This window comes from Triticum aestivum, chromosome 6D (genome assembly GCF_018294505.1).
Source record: "Triticum aestivum cultivar Chinese Spring chromosome 6D, IWGSC CS RefSeq v2.1, whole genome shotgun sequence".
Classification (NCBI taxonomy): domain Eukaryota; kingdom Viridiplantae; phylum Streptophyta; class Magnoliopsida; order Poales; family Poaceae; genus Triticum; species Triticum aestivum.
This window is the reverse complement of record NC_057811.1, coordinates 102,908,099-102,919,733: the sequence shown is the minus strand read 5'-3', so window position 1 is coordinate 102,919,733 and position 11,635 is coordinate 102,908,099. Positions and strand designations below refer to the sequence as shown.

The following is an 11,635-nucleotide window of genomic DNA, read 5'->3' as shown; positions in this document are numbered from 1 at the left end:
TCCGAACCATAGCTACACCTCTTGATTGGTGCAATGCCACAACATCACTTGGGGGCTTGGTCGTATCCGAACCATAGCTACACCTCTTGATCGGCGCAATGCCACAACATCACTTGGGGGCTTGGTCGAACCCGAACCATAGCTACACCTCTTGATCGGCGTAATGCCACCGCATCACTTGGGAGCTTGGTCGAACCCGAACCATAGCTACACCTCTTGATCGGCGCAATGCCACAGCATCACTTGGGGGCTTCGTCGCATCCGAACCATAGCTACACCTCTTGATCGGCGTAATGCCACAACATCACTTGGGAGCTTGGTCGAACCCGAACCATAGCTACGCCCCTTGATCGGCGCAATGCCACAGCATCACTTGGGGCTTGGTCGTATCCGAACCATAGTCACGCCTCTTGATCGGCTCAAAGCCACATCAGTCCGGGGCCAAAGAGAGTGTTGTAAAACAACAGCTCAAACATAGGCACCCACTGAGCACAGCTAACAATGTTGCTTGGGGATTCTTTGCTATCGAATTTAGGGCCTGGCAGCCCGTGAAAAGCCTCGACTACAACGGTTTTATTTGCCTTTTGCTAAGTTTCTCTTTCTTTTGATAAGATTTGTGATATTTTCAAACCGGTGGTCATCAACCCGGCTTGACTTACAACTATAAGTTGTCAGTATATGACCAGTTATAATCCGGAGACTACCAGCCCGGTCTGGTTTCGACTATAAGTCGCTAGAATTGAATATGGATAAACCGGTGTTTATCACAACCCGGTACGGTTTTATCATAAACCGGCACAATATGAAGGAGTTATCAGTACTCAAGATTGGGATTATCACCCTTACTACAAAAAGTTGGTAAACCAACGATGTGATTCAATGTCACAGGTATGATATATTTCATATTTGATTATTCTTAAGTGCAGCCCTGGTTATAAACCCGGGTTATATGTTGGGCATTATGACCCGTCCGGCGGTAAACCACCAGGACACTTTAAACTTGTTGTATGCAGAAACAGGTTGAATAAAGCATGATTATAAATCACCGGCGTTTATTAACCCGGCCTGGCTTTCGACTATAAGTTGCCAGTATGATGATACATTATCCGGTGTTTATTAAACCGGCCTGGCTTTCGACTATAAGTTGCCAGTATGATGATAAATTATCCGGTGTTTATTAAACCGGCCTGGCTTTAAGACGATAAGTCGCCAGTATATGATGAGAAATTATCCGGTGTTTATTAAACCGGCCTGGCTTTAAGACGATAAGTCGCCAGTATATGATGAGAAATTATCCGGTGTTTATTAAACCGGCCTGACTTTGGACTGTAAGTCGCCAGTATATATTTGGACTACGCCATTGGAATCATGCGCTTATAAAATCATTGGGTTATATTATTCAAATAGCCAAACTTGGCTGAATTTTCATTATGATATTGAATGAATAAGGTTTTCATACCGGATTATATTATCTTGAATAGCCAACATGGCTGGATTTTATTATGGTTATTAATAACCGGTATTATTGAGGTTTTCAAAGTCGCTTTAGCGCAATGGCTATTATTTTATCAAAGGATATGATTTATTCTACAATGGAAGGAATAGTCCCGAGTCGCTGCAGGCTTACGACCCGGCACTTGGGGGCTACATCATTCAAAGTTGAGATTATATCAAATATGCAAGTCTCATGTCGCTGCAAGCATGCACCATGACACTTGGGGGCTAATGCAAAGTCATTTTTTGCTCATCTTATTGAAGATCCGACTCATCACATTATAATGAGCCGGCCCTTGGGGGCTACCAATTATTCTTGTCAAAAATTCAAGGTACACAAGCCTTAATCCATTTATTGAAGGATTTATTGCTCAGTTGGTAGAGGACAAGACTCTTAACCTTGTGGACATGGGTTCAAGCCCCATGGTGGAGTTACATCATATGGTATTATTTTCAATGAAGCATGATTATATTTATAAAGTCCCTGCTCATTATTGCATAATGACCCGGCCCTTGGGGGCTATACTGGTTGAAGTTTTTTGAGCATCAGGCAATTACAAGTCCCAGGTTGCTGCAAGCATGACAACCCGGCACTTGAGGGCTACATAATATGGAGTATTCCGTTTTTACTAAGTGACTGGGATGAACAACATGGATTTCTTCCTAAATGGCAGTATTTATATTGAAGCAAGTCTTATCATCACTTTGTTCTGTTCAAGACTTGGGGGCTACAGGTAATATGGATATAAGGGAGAAATATCTTCCAATTTTTGGTTTTGAGCAAACCAGATTGGCCCGGTGTCTGCAACAATTATAACCCGGCATCATCAATAATCATGAACCAGCGTTGGCAACAATCATGAACCGGCATTGGAAACAATCATGACCCAGAATTATCAGTTTTTATAACCCGGCGATTTTGGAAATCATAGATCGGCAAGTTTTACATCTTCAAACCGACTGAATATCAGGTGAATATTTCAAGACCAATATTTCTTAAGCCGGCGTTTTGGAAGCCGACTCAAGTGGATTATTCTTCACAATATTTTTTCTATGAGAAGCCAACGTCAGCAATTTGAGTATGAAGCTGGTTATTGACCTGAATTTTCTAGAAGGAGGAAATGACAAGGACTTAAGGATGATCAGATGCCGGTTTACAAGAATTCTTAACCCGGAGCATAATCTATCAAATTTGTTCTAGTGTTTGTTTTACAGGATCAGTTTAACATGGATAAATCCAAATTAAACTGGGGGCTAATGTCGGGGATATACCCCGCGGCGTAAACCTGCCGGAGGTATAACCCGGCCGGACTTGGCGGTTTACTTCAGACCCGGCTGAGACTTGACGATTCACTGGCGACCAGTTTGGACCTGGCGGTTTATGATTCATTGGTAATCCGGCAGGCGGGTCAGAGGAGCGACAAGACCCGGTGGCCCAACGGGCGGTTCATGAAGGCCGGTTCATACTATGGTGGGCCGGTTTAAGAGGAAAGGCATGAGGAATATTTACCTTACAAGGAGTTAAGACCAAGACTTGTATCCGGTTTGTATTAGAGATAGACTAGTCCTAATCCTAGTAGGACTCCACATGTAACCCGCCCCTTCAACTTATATAAGGAGGGGCAGGGCTCCCCAAAGGGGGACAAGAGACAAGCAAGAAGAAACAATCTCTAGGGCTAGACACAAAGAGCCGGTTTACCGGCGACTCCCTCATGATGATAATAAGACCTAGCCACAAACAGCATGTAGGGCTATTACCGGATGATGTTTCCCGGGGTCCGAAGCTGTATAAATCCTTGTCTTATGTGTTGCGTCTCTCGATTCCGCTCAACCCCTCTCAAGTTACCACATAGATGCGCTGGCCTCACGACTAAGTCCACATCCTAGGACATCTGCCGTGACAATTCCACGACACCATTGTAATAAGAGTTCTAGTTGGATGGATGAGCCTCCGAGTTGTGTCACTAAATTTGTGGACGATGTAATGTTCTTTGAAGATTAATAAAGCTGCCATGATGGTCTTCCCTCATAAAAAACTTGTGTATCTATTTGAAATGTAGGTACAGGCTGGGATTGGGTGGGCCAAATGGCGCCATTCTCGATACAACTCGCGGCGGGGTCGGGCTGGGTTTAGGCCGGGCTTGAGAAAACCTGATGTTCAACAAGAAAGCCCGAGCCCAGCCCAACATGCCACATCTTTGCATTACACAAGCCCGAGCCTGGCCTGACGCAAAATCCCAAAGCCCAATGCCCGGCCTGACATGACACGTTTTTGCATCATACAAGCCCGAGCCCGGCATGATGCAAAAGCCCAAAGCCCGAGGCTCCCCCAACCGGTGCCTTGAAGATGACTTTTGGGCTATCCGCTAGTGGTACTCACAGAAAACAAAAAAACAAAAAGTAGAGTTCAGTACTGTACCCACTGTATCCGCTGCCGCAACCGCCGTCGAGGAGCGGAGCGCTCCACCGTCCAGAGCCCAGCTGCAGCGCACCCCACCTCCCCTCCCCGTCCGGCCGCGGCGCCGCATTTTCTCCCCGTCCGGCAGCAGCCACGCCTCATCTTCTCCCCGATCCAGCAGCAGCCACATTTCCCCATCCTCTCCCCTGTCCAGCGGCTAGCGGCCACGCGTCGCCGTCCGGCCGGCCGCCGCGTCGGACCTCCTCGCCCGCATCTGCCGCCGCGAGCCGGCGCGCTCGTCCCTACCCCTCGACCTCTTGGGGTAGGCCAGCATTCCCTCCGTCCGGCCACCGCGTCGCAGCTTCTCGCCGATCCGCAGATGCGGCGTCGGCCCTGCTCCGTCCACGTCCGGCTCCGGCAGCCGCGCCCCTGTCCCCGCGCGCACTGTTTCCCACGCATGGCGAGCGGGCGGCGGCCGTAGGGATTTGGGGGTTTCTCCGTTCGCGTGCAGCGGTGGTGGGGATTTGCGGATGGCTGAGCAGCGCAATGCGGCCATCATCACGAGCCCACTGCACGACGACGATCTCCTCGAGAGGATCCTGATCAGCCTCCCGGGGGCGGCGTTCCTCGCCCGCGCCGTGCCCGTCTCCGACCGTTGGTGCCGCGTCATCTCCGACGAGGGCTTCCTCAAACGCTTCCGCGTCAGCCACCCATCGTCGCCCCTCGTCGGCGTATTCGTGGACAACAAAAACGAGCATGTCCCCCGCTTCCACACCGGCACCGGCACCGCCAACCCCGGCATCGCCTCCGCGGTGCGCCGCACCGACATCTGCCTCACCCGCCTCGACGATGCTCTGCGGTGGCGCCTCCACGACTGCCGCAATGGCCAGCTCCTCCTCTCCGGATCCGACGGTTCACTGTGCATCTATGACCCGCTCTCCGAGCGGCGTGTGCCCATCGGCCCGCGCACGCATCTTGACCACGGCTGGAAGTGCCTCGGCGACTGCTTGCTTGACGGCCTTGCCCGCCATATGGTCTCCGTGGAGCAACGCGGCCAACAGACGCATGCCGAGGAGTCCTTCCGCGTCATATCCTTGCAGTGCCAGAGCAACTCCAGATTCAATGTACGAGCCATTGAGTAAACTCCGGCACGCTTGAGTGGCGCGTCCACCCACAGACTGGGTGGACGAAGGTTCAGTTGACGAAATTGCAATTGAAGGCAATGTACGCAGCCGGCCACATATTCTGGCAAACTGATGTCGCCAGGCTGCTGGTGCTAGACACGAGCACCATGGAGTTTTCAGAGCACGGTGTCCCATGGGAGATAGTCTCTACCAGTTGGTCCATCGGAGAGCTCCGAGATTGCAAGGGCTGCCTCGTGTGCCTCCAAGGCCTCAATAGCTCGTTCGGCAAAGATGGCTTCATAGTGGAGGAGCCTCTCCGCCTGGAAGTCTGGGCACTAAAGAAGGAGGATAAACAAGTTAAATTTTGTTGGAAGTGCGAGAAGGGTGTTCGGGTGAGCGAGATGCTCCCGGAGGACGACGCTCGTGTGTACAAAGTCCACAAGGTCATCAACGGACTAGCGCTAATTGGCTGCACCAAGGGCTCCTATGCTATTGACTTGCAGAGCATGACTCTGTTGGCAAAGTTTGAGTCTGGTGGAGATATTTATCCATACCAGATGTCGTGGCCACCTGCTGTGCTGGCTGCTGCTACTAGTGTGGTATCCAGGCATTTGGGAGCCAACCTGTCTAATGAGTAAGTGTTTAACTCTCCCTACTTTCATTTGTATCATACATAAATTGCAATTCTGGCTGGTGACATGTATCTTCTCTTGTACGTTTATAGAGACTGTGCTCGGATTCCTAGCAAGAACATGGATGGCCGAGAAGGCACTTCTTCTGGTGGATCGGAATCTGGTAATACTCAATGTAGCTCATTTCGAAATAGGGGTGGTCGTACAGTCAAAATACATGAAATATATAGAGGAAAAATTTTCTCCCTTGACCCATGTTACCTGTATGTGCACTCCTCCTCTAATTCACTCTATATATATAGGATGAAGAAAGGATAGGATGGAAGGGGGGAAATGGGGTGGATGTACCTTATTTTATTTTATTTTATTTGTGATGAGGGAAAGAGAACATATATTAGATGTTCCTTATGTTTGTGTTGTGCTTGAAATAGATTCAAGTATATAACATTGTTTCGTACTGCAGAAGTACACATCAGCCAGACTCCTCTGAGTTTAGAGCAACATGACATTGGTGAGAAATCAAGTCAAGATCTGCATGGTTGTAGTGCTAGGATTCAGCCAATGGAAAAGGATCCGTGTCATGATGAACTGACTCTGCAAACGGCTGGTGTTTTCCCTTCTGAAAGCTGTGACAGGGATATTCTAGAAGATAAATCTGAAACCGACAGCCTGCCAAAGAATACTACAGAAGATACTGAAATGTTGGAGCAACAACATAGTGATAAGGCTCACATAGAAGTCAGTTGTGCCGACAAAATGAGTGAAGTGCTCTATGATGATAACAATACCTTGAAGAAGAATACAATCTGTGGTGGGAAGGTTGCTATAGAGTGCCACTTGGCCTTATTACATAATAAAAGTTCAGAAGCTAGGAGTAACGCCATTTCATCTCCAATGCAGAAGGTATTGCTGTTATTATTTCTAGCACATTGGCCCAAGCAGCTGCACGTGCAGCATCATTATTCTCTTGGATATAAAGTTTTATATATGTATTTCTATTGTTTACCAAAAAGTGATTATAAGTGAGCTAGAAACATGTTATAATATCCTCATTGTTTACATTTTGAATATTTTTTGGTTGCTTTGATTATAGCTGGTGGAAAACGTATGTAATTCTAATAGTCTTTGGGAAACTATATGAAAAGCGTAACATTTAACATAATTTTTCGTGACAACTGGAATTCTGTTAACCAAGTACAATTTAACATATATATCCACTGATATACGTGGTCAATGAAACACTAGCATTTTTGTTCTTCGTTTCCCATAATATTTATCTGATTTTTATGGGATCAATCAAACAGTCTTGTTTTTCCTCGTCTTGGTATTTCGTATTTACTTGTTTTTGTTCTCATTTGTATTTTTGTATAATGGTCTGTCCTCGTCCTGCTTCCTTCAATCCCAAGGTTATATGCCGATTTCTAGAGGCTACAGCCTCCACATTGGTGTCATTTGTGTCTCCTTACAATTCCGTTTTCCATCATATTTGTTTAAAAAAATGTATCAATTGTGAAGAAAACTATCAATATTGTTTAATGAGTGTCATAATTGTCATAACAAAAAGCACACTTGTTAAATAAAAATAAAGAAGAGTTTGCTCAACTTTAAAGGCTACAATCTGACGTATCTCATACTTGGAAGTTTGTCAAGAATAATAATCTTATTTAAATGTATGCGTAACTTCACTTATATTATGTGAAAGTGAACTTTACTTTGGATATGGGATTACGATTGCTCACGTATATTTATATCCTTTTAAAATGTTTGCAGAGGCCCTTTGCGTGCCAGTGCCATGTAGATGGTTGCACCATGAGCTATGACAGTAAGAACAATTTGGCCAAGCATTTTAGGGAAGTCCATGAGCAGAAGAAACGTTTCGCACGGAGATTCAGTGGGTGCAGCGAGGAGTTTTCTTCAAAGAATAAAAGGAAGATTCAGGAGGGATCTAGTGCTCATGTTGAGGTAAATACAAAGCAACCATCCCATACTACATAGTAGTTTACCTCCTGTATCCATGCCTTTCTCAGAAGTTTATGAGACACACACCAACCGCTTGCCATTTTGTAGCTTTCCACCAATAGGATTAATTGTGTCAGCACCTCTCCTGTCGGTGGACCAGAAGCCCATGAAGAGCCCAGGCCCGCACAAGTGGTGGGCCGTCGCACAAGCAACCGACCACGTAAACCGAACAAGCTAGTAAGTGGAGACGACTGGGTCGTTTGAGAAGGACAGTATAAGAAGCACACATTGCCAGGAGGGAAGTCATCGAAGATCAATCACGGATCATAGTTTAACTAGGCTCTTAACCCTAATTAACCCCCCAATTCTTGATTCTTCTATTCCGCACAATTGTGCTTGTATCAAGCTTGTAACCTGAATCCAGCATATTTCCTGAACCCTGTCTAGTGAATTCAGTGAGTGAACTAGAGCCCAGTTAACAAAATGCCACTTCAAGGACTCCAGCACGACATTTACAACGGTGGTATTTGCAATCTTACATGTTTTTCTGTTTCTTTCATGGATTTGTTCCTCTGAAATTTACTGCAAAACTGATTTTTTTTCATTCTCGGCAACTTTGAATTTCAGAGACATAAATGTACCTAGCATTACAAGGAACAACATGAGCAGGGGAGAAGAAAGGACATATGTATAGAGGGCCTTACACATATGCGCTGGAGACACAGCATTGCAGTCTGCACAAGTCTGAATCTTTTGTGCTTGTGCAGTATTTTTTGCACATGTTCTCTGGATACAGTTGCAGCAGTGTTAAGGGTGAGTTTTTTTTGTGTGTGTAACTTTGCATAAATTGTGAGGTGTAGTGGTTATGTTTAGAGCATGGCTCCGATTCTTCTTCTAGATGCAGATTCCGTTCGCTGTGCTGTGTTTTTGCACAAACCACAAACTGAAGCAGATCAATGTTCAGAGTTGATATGCCCCCTTTCCTGAAGAAAATTAACTGTTGCAAAGTTTCTTGTGTGCGGACCCATTTTTTTTCAGTTCCGCATGTCCTGAAACTTCCGGAACCGCCCAGCATTATGCAAATCTCCTGATTCGTTTAATTTTGGATTATGTTTGCAAGCCTGATTAGTTCAATTTTGTAGCTTTCGTCCTCTCCCACTAATCTGATAATTTGCTCAACTATTTCCTGTACTAGGCTCTGAATTCTCTCACTTTTTCACTGCTGATGTTTCAGATGTAACATGAACTGATTTCTTTTGGATCCTGTAGATTCTGGAGGCATTTCAATATCTTAAGACAGGTTAGCATCACAAGTTGTTGCCTGTACTGTAGTGAAACAACATTTAATGATCTAGGCACTGCATAATTGTTATACATTCATATTGCAAGCTCCCATATTGTAGAACAGCTGCAGGATGTCAAGGACAAGGATGCGGCTCTGCCACTGAAGAAGCCGAGCAGCAACCGGAGCTTGACTGGTTCGAGAAATTTGGCGCCAGTCCACGTCGAGTTGGCTACTTCATAACGGCACCGCAAAGATGTTCAGTTGACTGTTGCAGGAGTAATATGTCAGCTTCTTGGTAAAGGTGACCTGTGAAGAGTAAGTACGCATAATCTTTGGTTACGTTCGCAGCTTCTAGCATCTGGGCCATGTACAGGTTGTATCGATCCAGTTACAGCAGTGTGTGGTGGTCGTTTTGTATATGCTGGAATTATATGAAGCAGTATGTTGAGTTTAAGACTGTAACTTTGCTTAATTGCATCAAGTTGGTGTTATCATCGTGGATTGTAGCATCGATCAATGTTCAGAATTAATATGGTTCTGCTACTAATGTTCATTCACTGTCAGCACGTTGCTTTTCTGAAACACAAGTGGACGAACTGTTACAAAGTTTCTTGTGCACCTGTAAACCCATTCAGTTATCCATGTTCTGTAAAAATTCGACTATAGTGAAGTATAATGGTACTTTTATTCAATAACAGAAAAGAAAAATATTGGGTTGTCTCCCAATAAGCGCTTTTCTTTAAAACCTTTTAGCTAGGCGTTGATAATTTTAATGATGCTCATATGAAAGACAAGAATTGAAGCACAAAGATAGCATCATAAAACATGTGACAAACACATTTAAGTCTAACATACTTCTATGCATATGAATTTTATAAGCAAACAAATTATCAAGACAAGTAAAAACTAGTATATGCAAGGAAGAAGAATAAAACATTGACAATTTAAGCATCAAGAGAGGTAATTTATTAACATGAAGATTTCTACAATAATATTATCCTCTCTCGTAATAATTACATGTAGGATCATATTCAAATTCAACAATATAGCTATCATATAACTTATTCTCTACATGATCCACATGCATGCAAAGTTGACACTCTTCCAAAATAGTGGGATTATGATCAAATAAAGTCATGACCTCTTCAAGCCCACTTTTATCGAAAATTTCAAAAGATTGATCATTCTCCAAAGTAGTGGGATCACTATTACCTAGAGTTGACACTCTTCCAAATCCACTTTCAATATTATTCGAAACATATTCATCATGAGGGTTCAATAAATTTTCAAGATCATAAGAAGAATCACCCCAATCATGATCATTGCAACAAGTAGTGGACATATCAAAATTAGCATCCCCAAGCTTGGGGGTTTGGATATTATTAGCACAATTGACATTAATAGAATTTATAGTAACATCATTGCAATCATGCTTTTCGTTTAAGTGGCTATCAAGTGTGGGTGCAATAGCAATAATTTCATGTTTAACATAAGGAACTATAGCAAGTTCATCTCCATAAGCATAATTAATATTGGCATCATGGTCATAAGAATAACAAGCATCATGTTCATCAAGGGGGGATATTTCAATCAAATCAACAAAATCATAATTATCTATAGATTCATGCATATCATTATTTTCTTCAAAAGAAGCAGACATTCTCCCAAAAAATTCAGTAACATAGGCATTAGAAGCATAGTTTTCATAGCAGTATTTAAGTATGTAATATCATACTTTTCAATCAAATAAGCAACTTCATAACCACCCTTAAAAGCAACACATTCTTCAATTTGTTTGATATCATAGTAACTATAAACACCTTTGGCATAAGAAGATAAGATTTCATTATCATTAAACTCACATAGGTAGGGAAGGTGTTTTGTAGAGTTCTCCGAGCAATAAGTAAAATCATAAATTTCACATAAATTCCAAGCATAGCATAGCATACAATTTATTTGATTCCATAAGAGTCTCCCTTTTTGAGACAAACTGTGACGCACAAAATGAGCATGCTCATCTAATGATTTTCCCTCAACTAAACTAGTTGGAGTTTCAGCACACGCACATATGGATCGAAGATGATCCAAGTAGAAAACTTTAAGTGGATCCATAGTTATCTTTGTTTTTATTGTTTCTTTTCTGTTTTGAGTCATGACATGAAGACAAAAAGCAAGGAATCTAGCACACAAGCAAACAAAAAGCAAATGAAAAAGCGAACGGAAAGAAGGCAAATACTTTTGTGTTTTCCTGAAAATGTTTTAGAAGTGGGGGAGAGAAAAACGAGAGGCAAATGGCGAATAATGTAAATGCAAGAGATGAGAGTTTATGATAGGTACTTGTCAGGCTTGATGTAGATCCTCCCCGGCAACGGCGCCAGAAATTCTTCCTGCTACTTCTTGAGCTTGCGTTGGTTTTTCTCTTAAAGAGGAAAGGGTGATGCAACAAAGTAGAGATAAGTATTTCCCTCAGTTGAGAACCAAGGTATCAATCCAGTAGGAGGAACACATAAGTCTCCAATAATTGCACCTACACAAACAAACAAATACTTACACCCAACGCGATAAAGGGGTGGTCAATCCCTCCATGGTTACTTGCAAGGATGAGATCTGATAGTGATAGATATAAAAGATAAGTAAAACTGCTAAATAAAATAAAAGTAAATAAATTGCAGCCTAAAATAATATGATAAAAGATAGACCCGGGGGGCATAGTTTTCGCTAGAGGCTTCTCTCTTGAAAGAAA

At 43.6% G+C, this 11,635-nt stretch overlaps 1 protein-coding gene across 9 annotated transcripts; it reads left to right on the top strand.

Moving 5' to 3' along the window:
* The first annotated feature begins 3,854 nt into the window (after positions 1–3,854).
* On the top strand, positions 3,855–9,628 carry LOC123143844 (uncharacterized). Of its 9 annotated transcripts, none has more exons than XR_006471107.1 (8): positions 3,855–5,650; positions 5,741–5,811; positions 6,112–6,551; positions 7,419–7,610; positions 7,716–8,127; positions 8,235–8,420; positions 8,842–8,907; positions 9,011–9,516. XR_006471107.1 is itself a non-coding variant. In XM_044562850.1 (5 exons), the coding sequence occupies exons 1-5, from the start codon at positions 5,115–5,117 to the stop codon at positions 7,869–7,871; spliced, it is 1,395 nt and encodes a 464-aa protein (XP_044418785.1). In that variant the 5' UTR covers positions 3,855–5,114; the 3' UTR covers positions 7,872–9,628. The 9 variants fall into 9 exon arrangements, 1 of the variants encoding a protein (XP_044418785.1); XR_006471103.1 differs by having other exon boundaries at positions 7,716–8,130; positions 9,011–9,515; XR_006471105.1 differs by having other exon boundaries at positions 7,716–8,420; positions 9,022–9,624.
* Positions 9,629–11,635: the final 2,007 nt, after the last annotated feature.